The sequence below is a fragment of the Penicillium bovifimosum genome, assembly GCF_028826915.1.
Source record: "Penicillium bovifimosum strain IBT 22155 chromosome Unknown utg000004l_segment0_segment0, whole genome shotgun sequence".
NCBI classification, from domain to species: domain Eukaryota; kingdom Fungi; phylum Ascomycota; class Eurotiomycetes; order Eurotiales; family Aspergillaceae; genus Penicillium; species Penicillium bovifimosum.
In genome coordinates, this window is record NW_026622713.1 from 1,644,521 (window position 1) to 1,668,320 (window position 23,800).

The window sequence follows — 23,800 nt, forward strand, 5'->3', positions numbered from 1 at the left end:
TAATTTCGTATGAAGATCAACAGGGGTTTTCGGCTCCCGATGTCACTGAGAAACGGGCCGAACGTTGTCTAAAACGCTTGTCTTTTCCCGACGAAGGGGTAGGCTAAGCCTTTTGATGCTCTGTGGAGCCTGGATGGGTGTTAACTGCCGGCATACTACAGGGGTTCTCCTGGAAAGCTTTCTTTTTCTTCAAGAAAAAAGTGGCCCTGTTCGGCACTTGTTATATCCATCCAATCACAGTAGCTGCAACGGATCACTCACGGAACATAGTTTGGTTCAAAAGAAACGGCAGATCAAAAGTCAAGGAAGTGGGCCAACGATTCTACTCACGAGATCCTCTACTCCGTATCGTTAGGAGAAATTCTCCTCCCGACCTCCCTTTCCCCGCACTCTGGACTTTGCTTCCCCTCGATTCCTCCGCAAGTCCGCGACAAGTCGACAACCCTAGATGAGAAAGAGACGAACTAAATTTGGTTCTTTTGCAGTGTGAAAATGGGGGCCTTCGGGGTCTTCGGGCTTTATGCCATGTCGATCCTAATTTCCGCCCTAGTGTCAAGCACATGCATCTTATGCATCCTTGACTTCTCAGCACATTCACATCACAGTTGAGCTGCGTACTTATGAGGCAGTACATGGAGTAAGGAGTTGATCATATATGCCTAATTGGACTGAAGCCACGTACATGCGTAGCTTTGCAGCCAAGCTTGATATAGCCGAGAGTTCAACATGATGCGGTTGAAAGCCGTCTAACATAGCGAAGAAGTACAATGATGCCGAGGCATACTCGACATCCTTTGGTCCTGGAAAACAGGCCCCTTTAGTGGGACCTCATCTAAACGCGCTTAATGTGACCCGATTAGGATATCTCGAGTGGATTTGGCAGTCGATGTCATACCCTTTGACAACAATGGTCTTCCGCATCGCAGACGACAATAAGAGGAATCACAGCCTTATGCATGTTCCCACCCAACTAGTCGGACGGAGGCCACTTTTCTTCAAGTTAAGGAACCTTTTCATCGTGAGACTCTACTTCATCTCGCTTCGCTGCTGTGGTTCTTCAGGGTGATCATGTTGATCCGAAATGTCCGCAGTACTATCCCACCAACGCCGTTTGATGACGTCCACTGGCTTGAACTATTGTTCTACTGCACGATCCCTCATCGGGATGCGATCGCCATGGCGGGGATGTTGGCAGGGTGCCCACAGACCACCATGTGTATGTTGTAGCTTGCCCAGTGGGGGGTCCTTTCAGCCCCTGCCAATGAGACATGCGAAACTCGATATCGGATCGTCAACAGCCCCATTTCGCTTGATTATTGACTCCAGTTTTAGCAACACAAAAAAAATATGGAAATGGGGCTAATAATCTCCCCGATCCCGGAACAGGGGTCTGGAGTATAAAGACGAAGAACGCCCCAAGAAAGCATAACCAACGTCGTAACTGACCCATTTTCGCTCATTTCGACGCATTTCTCGCGTTATATACGTCATGCTTTTCGGTCGCCTCCTCGGCGTGGCCGCGCTCTCTGCCGTCGCCAAGGCGGTTGAGTTATCTGGATATGAATACGTTGTGGTTGGCTCTGGTGCTGGAGGCGGTCCCCTCGCGGCGCGGCTCGCTTTGGCAGGCCACAGCACACTTCTCATCGAAGCCGGAGATGACCAGGGTGCCAATCTGAACTACACTGTCCCTGCCTTCTCCGCCAGGGCTTCCGAGGACGAGACAATGGCATGGAACTTCTTCGTCAAGCACTACGCCGACGAGGATCGTCAAAAGCTCGACTTCAAGACTACATACGAAACGCCCGATGGTGGAGAATATACTGGTCTGAACCCGCCTGCGGGTTCCAAGATGAAGGGTACTCTTTACCCTCGGACTGGCACGCTTGGTGGTTGCACCGCCCACAACGCTCTCGTTACCGTCTACCCTCACGAATCTGATTTCGAATATCTCGCCACTCTCACTGGAGACGGTTCTTGGTCTCCCGACAACATGCGCAAGTACTTCGAGCGCATGGAGAACAACAAGTACCTCCTTCCCTTGATCGCCGGTCACGGCTACGACGGCTGGCTCAGCACCTCCACCGCGCCTCTGGATATTGTCCTGAAGGACCCCCAGCTGCTCAGCTTGTTGCTCGGCGGAGCCTTCTCCCTGGGAAATGTGACGCATTCTGTCTTCAACATCGGCACTCTGCTGGCTGGAGACGGCAACTCGGCCAGCAAGCACCGCGACACCGAGCCAGGCTACTACCAAGTTCCTCTTGCCTCCGACGGAGGTGTCCGCAACGGTCCTCGTGAGTTTGTGACCACGGTCCGTGATGCCAAGAACGCCGACGGTACCAAGCGCTTCCCTCTCGATGTTCGCATGAACTGCCACGTCACCAAGGTCACTTTCGACGAGACCGTCACCCCTCCCCGCGCCACCGGCGTTGAGTTCCTGGACGGCAAGTACCTGTACAGCGCCAGCCCCCGGTCCAAGACCGCTGGCAAGGGCACCCCTGGCTCTGCCTCCGCTTCGCGCGAAGTCATCGTCGCCGGTGGTGTCTACAACTCGCCCCAGATCCTCAAGCTCAGTGGTATTGGACCCGCCGAGGAGCTGAACCACTTCGGAATCAAGGTGGTTTCCGACCTTCCCGGTGTCGGCACTAACCTGCAGGATCACTACGAGACTGTCGTGCAGGGCCACACCCCCGAGGACACTCTTGCTCTCAAGGGATGCACTTTCAACGAGGGCGATGACCCTTGCCTCGAGAAGTGGGAGAACCCCGTCCTCGGCAACCGCGGTATCTACTCTTCGAACGGATTCGGAGCTGCCATGTACTACAAGAGCTCCGTGACAGCGAACGACGAATTCGACGCCTTCATCTTCGGCGGACCTATCAACTTCCGTGGATACTTCCCCGGGTACGGAGTCAACATCAGCGCGCGCCACGACTGGTTCTCCTGGGCTATCCTGAAGGCTCACCCGCGCAACACCGCTGGTACCGTCACGCTCCGCTCTGCCGATCCTCTCGACATGCCAGAGATTGTCTTCAACTACTTCGACACCGGCTCCGGAGACTACGGTAAGGACCTGCAGGCTATGACCGAGGCAATTGGCGTTGCCCGTGGTGCTTTCGACCGCCAGCTCGTCCCCATGGACGAAGTCCTTCCCGGCAAGGAGGTCCAGACTGACGAGGAGATCCACGATTACATCAAGAACTACTCTTGGGGTCACCACGCTTCTTCTACCTGCCCTATTGGAGCTGACGGTGACAAGATGGCTGTCCTGAACACTGACTTCGAAGTCCGTGGCGTCTCCGGCCTTCGTGTGGTCGATGCCTCCGTCTACCCCCGCATTCCTGGCACCTTCACTGCCCTCTCCACTTACTTGGTGGCTGAGAAGGCTGCCGATGTGATTATCGAGGCTGCCAAGGCTAAAGAGTAAGCTTGTCGGCTTGCTATAGTACTTGCTATACTACTCGTGTGCTATATGATATAGACCATGATGAACGGTAATTCATACATCGTGTGTACAAACTTGACTGTTGCCTGCTTCTCTCCTTGGGAAAGCGGCAGTTAATCTTCGCCTCACTCATTTTTCTCATATTTCTGCTATTCTCTATTCATGCCTTGTCGTAAGATTCCAAGGACAAATGGATTTAATTGTGATCTAGAAAAATGCTTTAAACAGCACTTGAATACATATGCGCTCTATAATTCGCTTTGACAGTGTATCAAACGTCAATCTCAACCACTAAGGGCTAAGGCCGCTCCAACGCATACACAAAAAGCTCATCATCCTTATATACAAACTCCCCAACATTCTTGAACCCACACTTCTCCAACACGCGACAACTCCCAGCATTCCTCTGATGACACAGCGCAAACGCTTTCTCCACCTCCGAACAATCACTCTCGTCCAAATGGCGCCGTTCCAGACCCCACCACATCTTCAACATCAGCCTCATAGCCTCAGTTGCATACCCCTTCCCCCAAGAATCAGGATGTAACGCAAACCCAATCTCAGGAAACGGGTCTACCTGGTTAATACTGATGTATCCAACGAGCTGTTCTGCTCTAGGAATCGACTTATCCAGAATGGCATAATAGAACGAACGTCCGATTACATCGGCCGGACCACTCGTAAACACCTTCGTCGCCATCCATTCACGGGTTTCTTCAATGGACTGGAAGGGTGTTTTGGGGTCGCTGGGGGCCGGTTAGCTTGAGTTTTGGTGTTTGGTATATGTATGCTCCTATGGCCTATCAAGGTAGGGATGTTCTACTAACTTCATTTCTGCAACTTCTGGCCGCGCGCGAATGGCGAAGAGGGCGGAGGCATCGTCGTCGACGACGGGCCGGAGGTGAAGTCGGTCGCTTTCAATTGAGGGTCCTGGTGAAGGGACAATCACGTAGACTGTTTGTTTGGGTAGGTCCATTTTTTGGGCTTTTGGTTTTTATTCTTTTTGATAGAAAATTGAATCTTCGAAGGATTAAAATACTTTCTGTGAGAAGATGAAGAGAGACCGGATGCGCTAAACCGGTCTCGGTGCCCGATGATATCGTGAGTCTGCTGGTTTTGGTCTTTCCATTCCAGTATCTATGAGTTCGCAGGTCGTGGTACTTGTCTCTTGCGGCGAGTCTCGAGATCGGCTTATTCGGCTCGTAATCCGAAGCTCGTCATGGAGTCAGATGTATAACGTCCAATACATGGACAATTTTCTCGCTCCTCAGTCACATTCTTGTATGCTTGGGCGGAGTAATGTAGCCCTTCCGATGTTTCTCCATTACCTAGCCAAAAGGGTGACGATAGCAGACCTGAAGTGCTTGAACCAAGCCAGTTCCCGCAGAAATGAGGAGCTATTCAAAGCTTTACCACCGTAAGGGCTCTCATAAATCGTCGTAGAATCTAGATCGTGGAAAGTCCGATGGAAATCGAATCTTTTTCTCTCGGGCCGGGTGGAGACCCGAGACCGAGAACCTTGTTCACGGAATCACGCGTCATCTCTTGACCTGACTGTTGATTCTCTTCGACTCACCCGGGCCTCTTACTTCTCCCGCGGCATACTCAATTGACCTCCAGCTCGCATCTTTAGCTCTTTAGCTTTTAATCATGTTCAAAAAGAAGCCTACTGTAAGTGACCCCTCCCCCGCACTACCCCTCCAAGCTTGCTGGAATTTGGACGCTTCCTCGCAACCCTCATACGCTAACATGAGATAGATAAAAAACCTTTCTCCTTTACGGTCATCCGATCGTAGGAAGATCGCAGATCAGATTATCAAAGACTACCAGATCTCTGTTCCCTTAAATTCCTCCGAAGACACATCCGCCCCCGCTTCAAGCCTCACATCAATTCGAAATTCGCTCCTACCGGAGAACACCCAAACGGCTCGTTTCACAACCACCGCCGGTCCAGACCTGCGCGAGCTTCAAGGAATCGTATATGTTGGCACACATCCCGACGAGGATGAGCGAGTGCTCTGGTTCAAGCTGGAACACGGCCCCGGAGCGGACAAACGCCTTTACCCAACTGTCTACACACTATGGCACAACCCGAACCTAGTTCCTTTGCTTTACACTCCGGAATTTGTGATGGGGAAGCTTCATGGGGGAGCTGACCTCATGACGCCCGGCCTCGCGAACGAACCACCGTTTCCCGAAAGGGCGGTCAAGAGTGCGGTTGTCGCGGTCGCGAGTGTGGACAGGCATACTGTGCCCCTTTTTGTAGGCGTCTGCGAGATCGATGTCTCGGCTTTGGAAGAAGTGCAAGGTACGAAAGGACATGCCGTCCGCGGATTGCATTGGGAGGGCGATGAGCTTTGGGCATGGAGCTCTGCATCACGGCCAGGCCGTCCAGCGCCGGAATATCTGGAGGGCTGGGACGAGGATGAAAGTGACGAAGTCGAGCAACGAATGGAAGAGCTGCATATCGAAGAAGATGAGGCCATCCCCGCCTCGGGAGATGCGTTGGGCGATGAGCCTACCGCAGGGGAAGAAGCTGTGGCCGAAGAGGAGCCACCCACCACACAACGTAAGCCATCCCCCCTAGCTTCTGATTGTCGCACAGCCGACTTGGAGTGAAAAATTCGCTGACTAGCAATAGAGATTGATGAGGCTCTTGTGAATGCCTTTGTCTACGCCCTTTACAAGCTCAAACAAGATAACCCTTCAGCACCTGACCATGGCCTTTCACTGCCAATTACACCTTCGGCGTTGATAGCCAACTTTATTGCCCCGTATCTTCCAATTTACACTGCCCAACAGGCTCAGCATTACAACATCAAGAAGACCAGCTGGAAAAATGTCAAAAAATTCATGAAACATCTAGACAAATCGAAGATTGTGAAATCCAAGGATCGCAATGGCCAAGAAACTGTCATCATGGATGTGGACTTTGAGGATCAGCGTGTCCAGCGCTTTGTGCCATACAGGCTGCCTTCACCGCGTGCCCTAGAGAATAACAAGCCGACCACATCCGAGGGCAAAAAACCTGCGGCGACAGATGACTCTGACCCTTCAGTTGGCCAGACAATCACTGTCCAAAGTCTCTACCGGCCAGCAGGAAAGCTGATGCCAACTATATTCCCAGCCCTTGCTGCCGGCAACGCAACCAACTTTTACAAATACTCGGATGTGTCCCGTCACTTGGACGAATATCTCGAGTCTCAATCCCCGCCCATCGTCTCGAAAGAAAACAGACGCATCATCACCCTGAACCCCTTCCTTGCAAACACAATCTTCACTTCATCATCCACCGAAGACAAGGGGACCCTTGCCCGTGGTAAGGTCACCCGCGATGGTCTCCTGAAACGGATAGTGGAAGACAAATCTCTCCTGCAACCACACTATGCCATCTTGAAGACAGGACAAACCATCGCAGATGTCAAGCCGAAAGCAGGCACCGCGCCGAAGGTCACTGTCACTCTCGAGAAGCGGACAGGTAACAAGAACGTTACAAAGATCATGACTCTGGAAGTCTTCGGCATCATTCCTAGTCTGCTGGCACAGGAACTGCAGAAGAAGTGTGCCGGCAGCACTAGTGTCACCCAGGCGACTGCTGCCCCCAAGGGGGTTATGGAGGTTTTGGTGCAGGGCGATCAGCGCAAAGCCGTTGAGACAGCTCTTCTTCGTCGTGGGGTGAAATCACAGATGATTGAGTTCGTGGATAAGACCAAGAAGAAGAAGAATTGATTGTTACGCAAATGAAGATTCTCATACGAACATCCTCCCATGCGTACGATGTATTAGAATATATACTGTCCACAGCTGCTCTGTGGATGAGAGTTAGGTTACCTTTAGGTAGGTTGTCATCGTCAAGACATTTAAGAATCTAGGTATGACCGTTAAATTGGCTTGAGTTCCTACACAGGGCTGGACATGGAACTACATATATCTGTAACCGACATGATGTGCTTGTATGTAAGATCTAACCTGTTGATAATAGGTATTGAGGCTTTTGGAGGAAACAAACCAGATGAAAAAACACCGGTGTGATCGGAATACTTGTTGGAGAGCATTTTCAACCAGCTGCCTTGCCTCTTTGACTTCTGCAAGTATGTCTCGAAGCAGACGTGCTTTCCCGACCTGGGGATCCTCTATCTCAAAAGACGGCGTGTGGGCACGCCTTGGAGGTGGCGGATAGAGCACGACAGTGGGATATCCTTGGACTTGGGGACAAGGCTTGCCAAGACGACTGGCCTTCTGCTTCTCGCCAGCCAGCCACGCATTGAGAGGTTCTGCAATCGTCGGGTGGCTTGCCACCCGAAGCTCTTCACCTTGCAGGATGAGCCTCCATTTGGGGAGAGCAGGATCAAGAACATCGTCCACCAAGAGGCGATTTCCATGAGAATCGGTGGCCAAAGCAACAGGTCAATAAGGTGCGTTCACCGTCCAAGCATGGCGCTAGTGATGTAGAACACTCTCGCTTCTGTTTCATGCACTCCTGCTTACCGGATCTTATGATACCACGTATCTCGCGCCCGAATTGCTCAGATGCGGTCGAGATGCTCTCTACCGCTAAGTTGACTGTTTCGCTGCGGGTCCCAAAGACGAGTCGATTCGGCCTTCTCAGCCATCATGTAGTGCTTAGGGGTAGGAAAGCACTGCGAGGAACGTCATAAGTAGAGAGTGGTGCTATGACAGACTAGGGGGGTGATAAATGTGTGGATGATTCAACTTACCAAGTGGTTGACGAGGTTGATGAGAGATGACAGTCGGGGAGAGTGCGAGTCAGAACAGTCGTTGTGGTTGAGACCCAAGACCCGATAGGAGACTGAGAACCGAGAAACCGCTGGCTGGACAGATGTTGCTGAAACAACACGCCAAAATGGGAAGCAATCTCTGTCCAGCCAGCGGTTTCTCGGTTCTCAGTCTCCTATCGGGTCTTGTATCTCAATCACAACGACTGTTCTGACTCGTACTCTCCCCGACTGTCATCTCTCACCAACCTCGCCAACCACTTGGTAGGTTGAATCATCCATCCATTCGTCACCCCCTTGCTGTGTCATAGCAACACTCTCTAGTTATGACGTTCCTCGCAGTGTTTTCCTACCCGTAAGCACTACATGATGGCTGAGAAGGCCGAATCGACTCGTCTTTGGGACCCGCAACGAAACAGTCAACTTAGCGGTAGAGAGCATCCCAACCGGATCAGAACAATTCGGGCGCGAGATACGTGAGATCATAAGATCCGGTAACCAAGAGCGCATGAAAGAGAAGCGAGAGGTGTTTTACATCACCAGCGCCATTGCTTGGACGCTCAAAGCACCATATTGGCCTGTCGCTCTAGCCACGGATTCCCATGGAAATCGCTTTTTGGCAGACGATGTTCTTGATCCTGCTCTGCCCAAATGGAGACTCATTCTGAAAGGGAAAAGCTTCGGATGGCAAGACACCCGACGATTGCAGAACCTCTCAGTGCATGGCTGGCTGCCGAGAAGCAGAAGGCCAGTCGTCTTGGCAAGCCTTGTCCCCAAGCCCAAGGATCTCCCACTGTCGTGCTCTATCTACCACCTCCAGGGCATGCTCACACGTCGTCTTTTGAAACTGAGGATCCCCAGGTCGTGAAAACACGTCTGCTTCGCGATATACTCTTGACGGCGGATCAGCGGTGGTCATCGGACGCCCTAGGGAGCTAGGAGCAAAAGAAGTAAGCAATGAGATCACATAACTGGATTGACAGCCTTGTCGGACGAGCGCCTAGTACTTACCATAGAGCCTTCTGCCAAATTCAAGGCAACCTCAAAGGCACTGGGCCTCCATTGGGGACTGTTTGGGATGCCTATCTTCGAGACTGCGAACAACTGCAGCTCCGTCCATCGTGGATCGTTGGGCAGCAAGATATGCCTGCTCGGTCTCCGTGTTGTCTGCAGTCGTCAGTATCAATCGTCATGGAGATGGTTGGTGATGCATAAGAGGTGGAAGAGATGGCGGCATACCTACAGAGACGAGGGGTACAGTCCCCCTCGAGGCCGCGAGGCAGCCGAGGGAAGGACGCGCTTGGAGCCCTTGATTTTCAACTCGGACGTCATGAGGCGGCTCATCAATCGATTCCGCGCATCAGATCAATCGGAAACCTCGTTGTCGCGGGTATATTGATTGGTCCGAGGATGAAGGTTGATGGAGGATCGATTGAGAAAGGGGAAGATGAAGTGAGAGGGGCCCCTTAATATACCAGCCTTGGAACGACTAAGCGCTTGCTATACCGGGGATACGAACGGGTCGTTTAGGCGAGCGCATTGGAGGGTTGTGTCACATTCTGCTATCGTGAGGCTGCGTTGCGGCTCGCTGCGTTGCGGCTCGCTGCGTTGCGGCTCGCTGCGTTGCGGCTCACACTTCACGACGACATCATGCCCTTTGGTCTTCAGATCTTGAACAAGGGCCTACCGAGCTAGGTAGGTGGATAACTCACCCGCTTCCTTTCCTCAATCGGTTGATCTTCTCTCATTTTTACTCCGGCATATCTACCTACACGACACATGGGATTATAGAGTGTCCTGGGTTGACTGGTGGATTCCATTGCCAATCGATTGCACCAACTATAAGAGCCACAGAGTCGTTTTATTCAACCATCAGTTACGGCAAAGGGAAATGTGTTCTGATAGGTCGTGGGGTGCACTTTTCGTACTGACATTCATCTCAAAACCAAAGTAGAAGCTGAAAGTTGGCTCGGCAGAGCACTGAAAGCAGCCGCAGACCGGAGAGGAAGATGAGCCGTTTGATCGATGGTGAATGCATCAAACGAGATTGTACACGCTGCAGGGGCCAATGGCTCGTATAATTACTGCTTGGTTCCTCGACAACTGATATATATACACAGTTTGGCCATATTAGTCGCCTGGTGGGTGGACGCTTTGAAGTAAGTCATATTGTGTTTTCCGGCGTACTGGCTATAGGTGTTGTCAAAACGAAGTACTCGAATTACGACAGTAATTCAAGCCAAATGCAAGCGAAATGCAAATGACGAACGAAACCAAAACCTGTCACACCAAGTTTCCCATCCATCTGCCGTAATTTGCGGTCAATCGCTGTTTTAACAAAGCATTCGCATTCAGCATACTTGAATGTCTTTCCGGACACTTTGGCCGCCTCTTCGCTATCAACAGGAAAACCCGTAACTACAGTGGGCTACCATGTCGTCTGATTCCGCGGCTCATTCTTCGTTCTGCAAGATTGTGAGCATATTACCGATCTGCTAGCCCGACTCCTCGTCTATCAAGGCTGGATATTCGCCCTGTAGTCCTGTCCCACACAACTGCCCCCGCGGAGGAAGTCTGGCAGTGTTGGCTGGCCCGGCAGGGCAATTAGACGTGTTTCTCTGGTTCATCACTCCCGAGGTTAAACCCGGACAACACGAGGAAACAGAAAACCAAAGTCACATCCATATCCTGGTTCTACAAGGCATCGTCCCGTCCTAACCTATCGCAGAGACTAAATGGCGCGAAGGAACAATTCCTCCAAGTACATCAAGCACCATACTTCAAGCGGCATTTCCCCTCAACCAATGTTTGAAGTGCTGTCTAATTTTGAGAAGGTGAAAGATGATGAAACCGGCGATCTGTGGTCAGTCCCAGCTGAGCGCATCCGCTTGAGATATTGACGTCTGGATGGATTCATCAAGGCGTATCTTCCCATTCCTGCACAAATTGTTGGATCCATTTCCACAACTTGGGAGAAGTGACAAACATATCTTTCCGGAGTCTTGATGGAGTGACGGTATACTGTGCCTTCCATTCGGAAATGAGCGTCAGCTTCTTAGCTATTGTCTTCCTGAGATCCTTGTTGCGGAAATAATTATTTTCATCTTTCTCGATTTTCGAAACTGGCTGATCCTCTTGTTGGACTTCCTTGTAAAGCCGGATATAGTGAGGCGAACCTCGCATTTGCAAGAAGTATTGCCCCAGATCCTTTTCAAGGCCATAGGCAAAGTGCCAAAGAGAAGTAAAGAGGCTGTATTCGTCAATTGAGTCAAAGCTGAGGAGTCGACTCAATCTCCAGGAGACTTGGCCTCGCTCAAGCATTTCGCGATATTTGCAGATTTTCTTCTCGTCCGCCGATTTGGGTATAGCAGCAATAAAGCCATTTATGAAGGACATTTGTAATTCCGAACTAATTTCGTTGCGGTATTGTGGCAATCCTGGTGGCTCTAGGATCATGGTTTCAGGGACGGATGAAGCGAATGCCCAGTCGATGATACACGTAATGTTGTAATCATCATCGACATATATGTTATTCACGCTCAGATCAGCGTGGCACAACGGAAAAGTCTCCGTATTGACGGCTGGGAGTTCAAGTTTCCGTACAATGTCGCGGAGAGCGTCGCCTGTGATCATGTAATCCAGCCTGTTGTCCGATGTGTTGGTCTTGTTTCCAATAGTAACGAACTGATCCCACAGGTCCACAGCGCTCCTATATTGCATATGGGATTGATAGTCGTCCCGGGAGGGAACAGGTGCCACAAAACAATGATGAGATAACGGCAGGATCTCTGCATGCTCAGAGAATGCAGAAATAAGGCTGTCATAAAACTCTGCCTGGGAATCGAAAGGCCCACGTGGTATCTCCAAAGAGTATCGTGAATGTAACATGTGACCGCGCGAGAGACATTCCTGGATCTCGAAGGACTCATTCTCTTCGAAGAGTGAGCCGATTTTATCGAACCGTAATTGTGAAAGCTTCCAAGTAATACCGCCCAACTGGGAGAGAATTTTGGCCTTGTTAACAGCATCTAGATCAGGTTGAGAAGAACTGGTTGATCCCCAAATCCTTGACAATGGCCAGCCAGGCGCTTCACTCATAAAAATGAAGGGAATCCCGATGTCATTATCGGACGAGGCACTGCGGTGGGTTAGGACCATAAAAGTGTCGCCTGGAAGGGTCTGTTACCAATAGTCGTATACTTCTGGGACTGGGATATCGCTATGAGTCCTGAGATATCGGAGCGTGGCAGCTTCACTGGCCAGTAGCTTTATCCCAATTTCGAGTGGCATAAACGATCGAGGATGTGGGGATCTGAAAACCCATCGTACCCCATCTTCAAACGAAATAAAGACAGCCCAGTTGAAACTTCCCGAGGCAGGACGTTCATCCGGGTCACAAGCACACGAAACACCCTGCCGCAGCGTGCTCGCTTGACGGCATAGAGCTTGAAGGTCAAAATCGGCGTAAGTGAATATGCCGGTTCTCAGTTCTCGGGACATTTTGATTGCAGAGATCCGGGGTGGGAGAAAAATGCAGTCAAGAAGGATACGGGCCCATTTCGCTTTCAGGCCGAAAAGTCAAGTGTTTCTAGGGATGGTCGTAGACTCGTAGAGTCTTAGACTAAGACTCTCAGTCCACCCATAGGAGCGGTGTGGGCGAACGTTTCAATCCCAATACGGGTGCTGAATGCGAGGGACAGACAACTGTCAAGGCTAGGCGAGCTGCAGTGCTGCAGTACACAAACGATGGCTCCACACTGCCACCCATAATCGTACCAAGCACACCAACACACCTGCTCTCCGTGTTCAAAGTGATGAGGACCCGGCCGGCGGCGGTCCTCTTTCTGTGTTGGCGGCAGCGCGGGGCCGCTGCGCGCCATCGGGGGCCGAGGGGGGACGGTCTTGACCTGGTCCAAGCGTTTTTCGGGGTCCGGCTGGCGACCTCCGCGAAGGAGGCGGGCTTCGTTCCAACTTCCCCGGTTGGTGTTTGGATCCGGGGAATATCCATTGAATTACGTGAAAGAGCAGCGTCAATATAGTTATACGAGATACTTTGATCATGACTACCTACGGTCCACAGACTGAGCCTGGCGTTTGAAAAAAGTGGATGAAGCTAACGCTCAGCAACTGAGAGTCTGAGACTGAGGGTCTGGACTCTGGGGGGCAAGCCCCCTGGTATAAGAAGATTGAACAGCCCAGCAATTCCATTCATAAGAGTGAAGCAGAGTAAAAGACCAACTCAGGTCTATCGTCTTCAAGATGCAAAAGGCACAAGAAGGAAAAAGAAGAGAAAATCGAAAGAAATCAGTAACAGTTGTTGTTACATGTTCCAGCGGAAATCCAGCCAAACAAACGTCCAAAAAGACAGGATACCCGATCCACGTCTACCATAAGAGTAGAATGCATACCCTGGATACTCTATATACGCCCGAAGTATATACTAAGAAGACAGGTCGCGGGCATGTACTTTATTTTCAGAGACGAGCCACTTCAGAGTAGAGCGGATAACGCCGAGGAGCTGGTCAGCACTCAGGGAGCTGAGGTAGGAGGACCAGTCGCTGTCGTCGGACGAGCCAGAAGCGGGGCCAGAGGTGGTGACAGGAACAGGCGCAGCGGTAGCGCTAGGCCCCGAAGCGTCTCCGCCGGCGGGCGCAGAGCTCTGTGCCGACTGGCCGCCGGGGGAGCCAACGGTGATGGCAACGTCGGTAGGGGCGGCAGTCTGTTCGGCAGGCTCGTCAGTAACCTGTGTAGCAGAGGCGCTTTTGGTGACGGAAGGAGCGTCTGTGAAAACAGGCTCTGGTCCACCGGGGAGCGAGAGTGTTGGAGCAGACGTGGGAATAGAGGTTGCACTGGAGGAGTGGCTGTGGGTGGGACGGCCGGTGATAGTGCGAGTGCGGGAAGGGTGCGGGTGCGAGGATGGGAACGAGGAGGAGCTCGGGATTGGAGAGGCACTCACGGTCGAGGAGGCACTGGCGGTGGTAGGTGCGGAGGCGGCGGGTGTGGTTGATGGGCTTGGTGAGCCGCCTGACGAGGCACCGGTGTACAGGGCCGGACCGGGGATATCGTAGGAGCTCATGGAGGTGTAGATGTTGACGAGAATGCCTGGGTCGGCGGCTTTGTAGAGGTCTGTGCCGAGGGTGCCGCTGGGAGTGTCGCTGCCGCCGCCGGTGACCTTCAGGTTGATACATTGGGGGTAGTTCTGGGCGCCGTTTTGCTCGCCTGCGGAGTGCAGGGCGATGATCTCGTGGCGGAGCACGTAGTTTCCTGAGGCGATGCCGCTGGGGATGGTCACGGTGGCGCTGTTGTTGGCGGCGATAAGATCGTCGGAGGCCCATTTGCCGGGGGCATTGCTACCGTCGATCAGACCGGCCTCGTGGATCTTGAAGAACTTGAGGGAGGTCTTGTCCACAGAGGAGCAGTCGCCGTTGCAGTTGGCCATATAGGTGATGACAGGGCCATGGTGACTCTCGGGCCATTGAGTCCATTGCAGCTCGACGGAGCCACCGGCCTTGACCTCAGCGGAGATTGCACCGGGTGTAGCCTCCTTGTGGCAGATAATGTCGGGGCTGGAGTAGCCGGAGCCGTCGATGAAACCGGTGTCGGTGGCTTTTTCGGCCCATCCGATGTTCTCGGGCACCTGGTCCATGTAGTTGTAGCTGGTGACGATGAAGCCCCCGTGGTAGGTGCCATCAACGACAGCACCCGACACGAAGCCGTGACCAGCAACCATGGCGGCCGAGCTGAGCAGGAGACCTGCAATTTTTGACACAGACATATTGAAGAAGTTGTGATGGGATGGAAAAACGCACAGCGTTGATTCAATTGAAGCACTGAAGAGGTAAAAAGAATGGAAAGGGGACTTCAATCAATGAAGTCTTCCCGGAGAGAGAATGAATGGCACTAGACCGTGAAAGAATGGAATGCAAAAAGGGCTGATGAGAAAGATCAAGTCGTTCGAGGGCCGTGATATTAGGTCCTTATATACGGTAGTCCTCCCCGGGATCATGGCTTGATTTGGTTCATGGGCGATTCACCATTCCCCGCCCAGAGACTTCCTATTACGGTAGTAGTCTTCACCATGTCCAGCGGCTGTTATTGGCATGACACAGGGTCCAGCTGCTCTCTCGCTCTCCCTATAGGTGGAGAATGAGCGACAGGGGACACTCGCATCTAAGAGGTGACAGATAGATGAAGCTTGTCACCTCCGAACATGCCGGGGTTCCTAAACTGCACTAGTATCAGACGTCAGTAAGCTCTGCTCCATAAAGATCATCAAGGAGGGGCATTAAACTCTAGGTCATACTCGATTTGGTGCCTGTCGATCCCGAGCGGTTGTCTGCGACAGTCTAAGTTTCATATGCGAATCCACATAGGGCAGCTAGTCTCCCCCGAAGAGGCGGATGACATTTCCACACTATGCCAAGAGTATCTTCCCTGTTCCTGTCTCGGAGAATTTCCTTTGAACCCCATGCAAAGCTTAGTCGCTATCAGAGAAGTCACCACCCATCATTCGAACCTGTCATAATTCAGGAATACCCGTTCGAGGCCGAGTCTGGGGGTGATCAAATTGATGTGATCAGGTTGATTGCCCTAACGATTATTCCGCCTCACTGCTTTCTTTTTCCACCCCAAAGCCGTTCCCTACCATGGTCCATTAACAGCCAAGCCGTGCCATCAGCGGCTTTGATACCCACACTCCCAGATGAACTTCAGCGAGTCTTCTCCTTTCGGATCATACCGGTAGATCCAAGTGCGGGATAAGCAGAGACTGGGCTCAAAACAAGGTATGATTTTCATATAGACTCTCTGTCTGATACGAACTTCATTATCATTGCCCCTGTGACAGGGGCCGTTGTCTCATCTGCCCGAGCAAAGAGGGGCACGGAGTAACAGCCTCCGCGTTGGGAATTTTTGTTTGAAACTCTCCGGGCCGCATAATGATGAACTCCGAAGCCTTGACTCGTAAATAACAGCTCTATCTTGTGCATCTCAGAGATAACTATTGATTAGGCCAGAGCAGGGCTGAAGTCTCGAACGGCCCCCGTTCGGCACTTTTGTGGGCGCCAAGATCCAAGGACCCACGCGAGATTTGACAAGCCACAGGAGTATCACCTTAGTATTACACAGTAGTAGTAGAAATTGACGCTCTGAGCAAGAATATTTTCCATGGAGGTCTTGTGTTTCATCAACCTGGTGTGGGGTTCACTTTGGCCCCTTGGGACTTTTAGCCATTACAATCGTGGGAATATGCTGCTTGAGCTACAGTAAGTACCTAATCCGCCAATGATCTGCCCCTGAATAGTAATTAGATGTCGGGGAACTTTGATACAAGTCAAGAAGCACCAGCCCCTGGAAGGCTGGAATGATCTCGGCCGTGTGGCTGTCCTCCATATATGCAGCCCAATCCGCCTCCAGGGCGCTGTGTACTCCGTACTTCCGACCGATAAGTTTACCGACAACGAATGGTCAACCGTTTGCTGTTCTCGAAGAACACCATCCCTTGTGCATTAAAGCTCTAGTATTTGCCACGCTAAGACGCGTTTGGCGGCACAGGACATTGCTGTGGCTCGATAGGCTCTCCGCTACATAGGAAGAGAACGACGATCATCAGCCTTCAGATGCATTCTTGTGCCACAAATGCCGTCCTAAGAGGGTCTCGACGTAATAAGCGACACATTCCAACAAATGATAACCAGGCCCGCACCCTATCCAGAACCTTACTCCAATGCCGTAAAGGACACAGCCGATAACTGGTGTAGCACAGTATCTTTGCGAGGCAAGATGACCCGAAAGTGTCTGTGTGTTGTGTGTGCTTGGCACATAACTAGTCGTCATTCCAAGCAGTCGGGTCAGTCCGCCGAACGCACCCTGGGAAGAAAGTTGGTGGCAAAGGAAACACGAAGAAGTTGTGGTAATACAGACCCTTCCATCGAGTTGAGAGCTGTCAATAGAACAAACTTAGAACCCAATAGAATACGGATCCATAGCATGATCCCCCTGTCAGACCGGATAAGTAGGATGGCAACAAATCACCGTGAGGGAAGATCCGTTAATGTACGGCCCCGGGGAGTACGGCGTATGGGGCCGTAATATGACTAACCGTATTGGTCACCGCTCTGTGTGGCCTGAAGCCTGAGGTATCTGTTCTGTCCCAGCATGAGTAGAAACTTCACTGTGTACGATCTTGGGATCGAAACATCACTTGAGTGTTTTACTATCAAACATATCAAACTATCAGCCTCAATTCAACTTCCATCAAGATCAAATCGACGTTGTTGGTTAAAGTGCCATCTCCTATGTTACGGTTGTTGAGGTTCTGCCGGCCTGATCGGCGCTCTAAGTTTTCCCGCTCCCCTTTCCACCAGATACCGCAAGGCAGTGACTTTCCCCAACAACTCCTCCGTTCAACATCACGCTCGCTTCAAGGGCCATGATATCGGAGTCTGGCCCTGGAATATACAGTGACAAGACTTAATCGTCAAATAATATCCCGGATTTCGAACCGCTTCCGCCCGAGAATCACACCCACCACGCGCCTCCACCATCATATTCGATCGTTCTGAAGGTGCTGGTTGGAATCAACTGTAATCAACAAAGTACCGGGAAGAAACGACGAAGCATGCGATCAGCTCAGCCATCCTTCTCGCCCGAGTTCTCCGCCCTGGATCCCATAATCATGGATGACGACATGGAGTCCACCTTTCGCAACGCCAACATGGATTTTTTGGACCCCACAAAATTGGAAATGTCGACCGAGAATGCGGGTGGTGAGTTTGACGATCTGTTTGCTCGAGCCACGAACTCCGGTCCAAACGGCGCTTCGGGGCCTTCGAAGCCAAACGAAGACCAAAACCCCCTGAGGCAAGTGCCGACCCTGGCAGCCGACTCTCCAGCCGAATCGCTGGATGATTCAAGTCACAGCTCTTCCTCCGAATCGCCGCGGAATCACCTGCGACAAACCTCGGTCGCTTCGACAAATTCCGCTGCGCATAGCGAGAACCATTTGGCTTCTCTCAACTATGGACACGAAGATTGGATGCGCCCGGAGTTATCGTCGGTGAAGGAGGAGTCACCGTTTAATATCGTTCCCTCTTTTTCTATGGATGGTTTTTCTATGGATCCGGATCTGGAGGTCAGCAACAAGGCGATGGACGCGGCATTCGATTTCGAAAGTGCGGCGAGTAGCCCTAGTCCATTGAAAACAGAGAACGAGTCTCTACCGAGACCTCAAAAACGGCCCAAACCTCAGCTTTGGAGCCCTTCAAGCAATAATGCTGGGCTGCCATCGGCCGATGCTGCGCCCACAGTGAGTCACCCGAAACGTGCTTCTTTTGACCGAACAATGCTAATAGACCATAGATCCATGCACCTGGGTCTCCGTTCTTCGCTTTTGGGCTCAATGGCCAATCGCAATACCCCACCACAGTACAGCAAGATATGGATAGGACGACTTTCCAATGGGACGGGCAGTCTCCTTCCTCCCTTCTAGAAGAAAGCTTCGGCGGCATTAACATGAACCGCCAATCACCTCTCCACGCTTCCCTATCACCCTCCATGAACTTCAGTTCGCCCGCAGCCTACCCTCTCCCTGCCAACTTCGCTTCTTCACCTGCACAACCCCAGGCAAATTCCAAGTCCCTGCAGCCTATTCTGACCGTCCATCCTACGTCCTTGAAATCTCGCGTCGAAACGCAAATCCCGATCATATTGACCCTATCCCCACTACCTACAGGTGTAAAGAAACTCCGCCTTCCCTCGCACACTATCTCGAAACTCAAATTCCTCGCTCCTCCCGCCACCGAACCTGCCCCCGATACTCTCCAATTGTACACCAGTTTGGTTTGTACAAGCGCCATGCAAGACAGAGACAAGATCAAGCGGGCATTTGCCCGGACACGGGGCGTTCACTATCAACCAACCTCAGATGATGAACGCCCGTTGGACGGAGGCGATGTGAAAATCTGCAGCGGGTGTATACAACGAGAACGGAAACGTGCGTCTCGAAAGAAACAACGCAAGCCTGAGGAAGATGAATTGTTTCAGAAGGATGAAGAAAAGCGTGTCATCGTCTTCAACACTAGCGAGATCAAGGAATGGACGGAACCACCGAAGAACTCTAGCGGTGGATATGGCGATAGAACGTCAGTCCCGCCAGGATCAATGCAGGTGGAACTACCGATGCGAATTGCATGCTACTGCCGGCATCAGAACGAGAAAATCGGTTTCCAAGTCATATTCACTGTGAAAGATCATCTGGACAATGTGATTGCGCAGGCGATCACAAATTCCATCATGATCACTGACGACCACAAGACGCAGGCCCCTTCTGCCCCTGCGCCGACTGGCCCCTCGCCCTCGCTCGCAGATGGGACACAAGTACCAGGCGTTGGCGTCTTTCCCTCCGGGCAACACCTTGATTCTTATGGTGCGCCTCAGTCGCCAACTGATCTTCAGGGTCTACAGCAAAGATTTAGTTCACAATACCAGCTCACTCCCAGTTCGTTCGCAGCTACCGGCTCAACAAATGGGGCGTCTGCGCATCAAACGTCCCGAAGCCTATCTCGTGGAGCATCCCCATCTGATTTCCAAGGACCTCAGAGTAAACGACGCAAACACAGCAGCTCTGGAAGACTCCCATCAGAGCTGACGATGACCCGACTTGAAACCCCTCAGTCGTCTGCACCGGCTATGAACAATGCTGCACAGCTTGCCGCTGCACGTGGATTCGCCTCTCCGACACAACGGCCATTTGTAACGCCGTCGTCTATGTCACAATATGGCAATGGCCCGCCCACCCCCAGCCCGAACAATGACAACAATCCGTTCTTCAATCCCACTCCTGCTCAGCGTCAAAGTCTGGACAACCTGGCTGGTGGAGCAATGACATCAACGCCCAACTCTGCTCATCCCAGCCGTCCTGGAACACCTGGTGGCTCGAATCGCAACGGCTTCCAGGATCCAAATCTCGCTATGGGACTTGGTGCGAACACTTCAAGTCAAGTTTGGCCTCCTCTCAACAATACTCCCCACAGACTGCCGTCAGTGATTCACAAATTGGTGCCTGCCGAGGGCTCCATCACAGGAGGTACTGAGGTTACACTGTTGGGCAGTGGGTTCTATCCTGGCATGGAGGTTGTTTTCGGTGACACTTTGGCTACGACTACCACATTCTGGGGGGACAAATGCCTGAACTGTCTGACCCCTCCTGCTCTCCAACCGGGATTGGTATCAGTTATGTTCAAACACGAGCACCCGACGTTTGGCCAAGTTCAGCAGCCTCACACTATTATGCCTAAACAGCAGCTGTTCTTCCGCTACGTGGACGACCGTGAACTTCAAATGTATCGTTTGGCGCTGAACATTCTTGGTCAGAAATTGGGCAGTCAAGCCGATGCATTCCATACAGCTCAGCAGATCATGGGAAGCGACCCTAATGCTTTGTTCAATATGCAGGCGGACATGCAAGGTAACTCTTCTGGAGGAGGTCAGCAACGCCAGGTGCCAGGCCATGACAACCAGGGCAAACTCAGCGATCTCGACTCGAAGATGCTGACTTATCTGGAGTTCATCGACCTGGATGACAGTCCGCGGCCACCACGGTATAATTCTCGCAACGCGACCGGTCAAAGCCTGCTTCACTTTGCGGCCTCATTGGGACTGACGAGATTTGCCGCCGGACTTTTGGCTCGAGGTGCAAACCCCGACGTGCAAGATAACACAGGCAACGCACCGATGCATCTGGCTGCCCTCAATGGCCATGCTCACATTGTGCACCGGCTGCGTCTTACGGGTGCCAACCCCAGCACACGCAGTGTGCGAGGCTTCACTGCGGCTGATCTGGCAACAACGCTTCCAGCACACCAAGCCGCCTTGCTGCCTTCTCGCCACTACCGGTCTCGGAGTGTTGGATCTCTTACATCGCGCCGCCGGCAAAGCAGCTCGGCATCGCTCAGCTCTATGTGGGAAGTGTCTTCCGCCTCTGGGTCTCTTGGTCATGCCGCCGATGACTTGGAGGAGCTGAACGATGAGGAGGAAACTACGGACGATTCCGACTCTGAGCCTCTCCAATTTGGCTCTTCTCGTCGGTCTAGCATGCACCAAGATGCTGATGCGCAGCTGGACACAAACGAACACAACGTCGCACCTCGAAATGCTCAGGGCTTCGCTCCGCCAGCTCCTCTTCTCGCGTGGCGTAACCAGCTGGCTCTCCAAATCAATCATTTCCAGCAGAGTGTTGCCAATGCATTCCCAAATCTTCCCGCTCTGCCTCCAATGCCTCCCATGCCGGCTATGCCGGCTATGCCCGCCATCCCGGCCATACCCGCACTCCCAGATTACCAAGGCCAAGGAATGATGCGTCGCATTACCAATCTTGTCCCTCATCGACCTGCTGTTGGTGATGGCTGGTGGGATTACCTGAAGGGCAACTCCACGCCTAACCCCAATCAACCGCCTTCATACGACGAGCTTTTCCCACACCCTGATGCCGCCGAGGAGTCCGATATGAAGAAATCTAGTCTGCTCCGTGCGGCAACAGAGGCAGCCATCGATCAACACTTCGAGGCCCAGAGCAGCGCTGCCGCTGTCGCTTCGGCTTCGACTACTGCTTCGACTTCTGCGCCCACCCTTGCTCAGGTAGAGAAGGACGAGATCAAAGACATCACAATTGGGTCCAAGGTCATCTCCCGCGAGCAGCAAAAGCATCTCCGTGAGCAACAGGCTCGCCGAATGAAGGGTCTAGCCAGTGACCGAAACTTGTACTTCATTTGGGTAAGTGATCTTTACCAGTTCCTTTTTGATCTGATTTAAACATTAACTAACACAACTCTTCACAGATCCCTCTTCTTATTCTCGTTATTTGTGCCTGGGGACGAAGCTACGTCCCCGGGATTTGGCAAGGCGTCACGGACAGCTTTGAATTTGTGAAAGCTCGCTATACACAGCCGGCTGTGGAAATGCGCATCTAGGGTATCTTCTATTTTCTATTTGTTTCTTTTGTCTTGTTTCCTCTGGTCATATATCTCCATGGCGTTATCCCTGAGCGACTGATACTGTACGACTGACTGCCGGTCATATCTCATTTTCTTTTCCCTTTACTTATTCATGTTCATAATGACGCGGCATGACTATATGTGAATCCGCATGACTTGAGTCTCAACCTTTCCGCCGTGTGTAGCATGTAGATGTAGATGCCAATTTTCCAACCCCAGCAAACGCTCTTCCGGAGTCTTCAGGTGGCAGACTAAATGTGACGGGCCAGAGCCCTGCAATGTAATCATGTGACATGGCCTTCTCGGATGGTAGGCAACTAGGCATTCATGAGGATCCCAATCTTAACGTCTTGCTGCATCGTACGAAGTAACGTTGGGTTCACTTCACAGTTACGTATAAGCTTGTACACCAGGTGGCGGATGATGGTAATTCGTATATGGCTTAATGGCTTTCCTCAGAGAAAGAGAGAGTGAGAGAGAGCAGGCAAACTATCAGGGTTCTATCATACATGTAATGCCTCAGGCACTCAGGCATCCAACAATATAACTAAACGCGGCATTGAGCCCTCATTCCCTCATTATATCCAACTTAAAAGATTTCCCCCGAAATTAGTCAAATAGAAAGCAATAGAGACTGTCCAAATATCGCGGTTAAGTCCACAACAAATTTGTATTTCTGTCCTATCTGCCCAGGTGGTCTATCGTTTATCGTAGGCCCACTGAAATGTTTCTCACCCAAATCTCACCAAAGCAAAGAAAAAGTAAAACCGCCCCTTTTTTGAGAACACATATATCTCAACGTCAAATCCATACCCCAAGTGGGAATTTTTCCTTTTTCTTGCCATGGACAGGCGTGTCGCCTCAACCCCTTCCAACGTTTTGCAAGTTCTCTTCCTCTATGCCGTCCATTGCATTGTTCCCGCCACTATTCTAATCGCAACACCCAAGCGATCTGCTCTTCGATATCTCTGGATTCCATGCTCTATCTTCATTGTATATCAAGCTATCCCCGTGGCCACGGCATTAGGTCCAGGATTCGTATGGTGTGAATGCGCGCGCCTCTTCATCACCATCGTCTTCCAATGTCTAAACTTGCTACTTATCAACCCCAAGGATATCAATGATGTACCGCATGGGTCTGGCAAGAGCCTAATTGCTCGATTGTACGCTGCGACACGGTTCTTCACGGATCCTCGCGGTATCAACACCCCCTGGCAGATCAAAAATGCCCCATCACAGCCGGCATATTATGCCCGGCGTAACATGCGCACGCCTCCTCGGGGACGGTTTTTGGTTCGCCAGATGGCAATTGCTGCTTGGCAATATATGGCGCTGGATGTGTTTGCTACTCTTGCGTTACAGCAGGCATTGGAGCAAGAGCAAAGGGGGATGTTGCCACCAGTGCCTCGGTGGGATATATCCACAGAGCAATGGATTGAGCGCATCATCTCGAATATCATGGCTGGGTTTGTCGTGAGTCGGATGCTCATTGACCTCCACCATCGTGTTTTCTCGATAATTCTCGTCGGACTTGGTCTCGATTCTCCTGCGAACTGCCCTCCGTTGTTTGGCAGGGCACTGGATGCCGATACAGTACGAGGATTCTGGGGGTGAGTTAATTCCACACAATT

At 51.8% G+C, this 23,800-nt stretch overlaps 8 protein-coding genes across 8 annotated transcripts; 4 read left to right on the forward strand and 4 right to left on the reverse strand.

Annotated features, from left to right (window-relative positions):
• Positions 1-1,489: 1,489 nt before the first annotated feature.
• N7515_004927 (GMC family oxidoreductase) lies at positions 1,490-3,424 on the forward strand (the record flags this gene model as incomplete). The annotated part of the gene is made up of 1 exon (XM_056665671.1): positions 1,490-3,424. One exon carries the CDS (start codon positions 1,490-1,492, stop codon positions 3,422-3,424), a length of 1,935 nt encoding a protein of 644 aa, XP_056522621.1.
• A 316-nt stretch (positions 3,425-3,740) lies between these two features.
• On the reverse strand, positions 3,741-4,418 carry N7515_004928 (GNAT family N-acetyltransferase; the record flags this gene model as incomplete). Its single annotated transcript, XM_056665672.1, has 2 exons — positions 3,741-4,188; positions 4,270-4,418. The coding sequence occupies 2 exons, from the start codon at positions 4,416-4,418 to the stop codon at positions 3,741-3,743; spliced, it is 597 nt and encodes a 198-aa protein (XP_056522622.1).
• A 674-nt stretch (positions 4,419-5,092) lies between these two features.
• Positions 5,093-7,171, forward strand: N7515_004929 (putative RNA binding protein Ligatin/Tma64; the record flags this gene model as incomplete). Its single annotated transcript, XM_056665673.1, has 3 exons — positions 5,093-5,113; positions 5,201-6,011; positions 6,084-7,171. The coding sequence occupies 3 exons, from the start codon at positions 5,093-5,095 to the stop codon at positions 7,169-7,171; spliced, it is 1,920 nt and encodes a 639-aa protein (XP_056522623.1).
• A 3,923-nt stretch (positions 7,172-11,094) lies between these two features.
• On the reverse strand, positions 11,095-12,678 carry N7515_004930 (phosphotransferase family protein; the record flags this gene model as incomplete). The annotated part of the gene is made up of 2 exons (XM_056665674.1): positions 11,095-12,316; positions 12,365-12,678. The coding sequence occupies 2 exons, from the start codon at positions 12,676-12,678 to the stop codon at positions 11,095-11,097; spliced, it is 1,536 nt and encodes a 511-aa protein (XP_056522624.1).
• Positions 12,679-12,808: 130 nt separating this feature from the next.
• N7515_004931 (uncharacterized protein) lies at positions 12,809-13,186 on the reverse strand (the record flags this gene model as incomplete). The annotated part of the gene is made up of 1 exon (XM_056665675.1): positions 12,809-13,186. The coding sequence occupies one exon, from the start codon at positions 13,184-13,186 to the stop codon at positions 12,809-12,811; it is 378 nt and encodes a 125-aa protein (XP_056522625.1).
• Positions 13,187-13,618: 432 nt separating this feature from the next.
• Positions 13,619-14,953, reverse strand: N7515_004932 (AA9 family lytic polysaccharide monooxygenase; the record flags this gene model as incomplete). Its single annotated transcript, XM_056665676.1, has 1 exon — positions 13,619-14,953. One exon carries the CDS (start codon positions 14,951-14,953, stop codon positions 13,619-13,621), a length of 1,335 nt encoding a protein of 444 aa, XP_056522626.1.
• Positions 14,954-17,797: 2,844 nt separating this feature from the next.
• On the forward strand, positions 17,798-22,145 carry N7515_004933 (putative membrane-tethered transcription factor (SPT23); the record flags this gene model as incomplete). Its single annotated transcript, XM_056665677.1, has 3 exons — positions 17,798-18,484; positions 18,538-21,948; positions 22,014-22,145. 3 exons carry the CDS (start codon positions 17,798-17,800, stop codon positions 22,143-22,145), a joined length of 4,230 nt encoding a protein of 1,409 aa, XP_056522627.1.
• An 867-nt stretch (positions 22,146-23,012) lies between these two features.
• Positions 23,013-23,783, forward strand: N7515_004934 (uncharacterized protein; the record flags this gene model as incomplete). The annotated part of the gene is made up of 1 exon (XM_056665678.1): positions 23,013-23,783. One exon carries the CDS (start codon positions 23,013-23,015, stop codon positions 23,781-23,783), a length of 771 nt encoding a protein of 256 aa, XP_056522628.1.
• Positions 23,784-23,800: the final 17 nt, after the last annotated feature.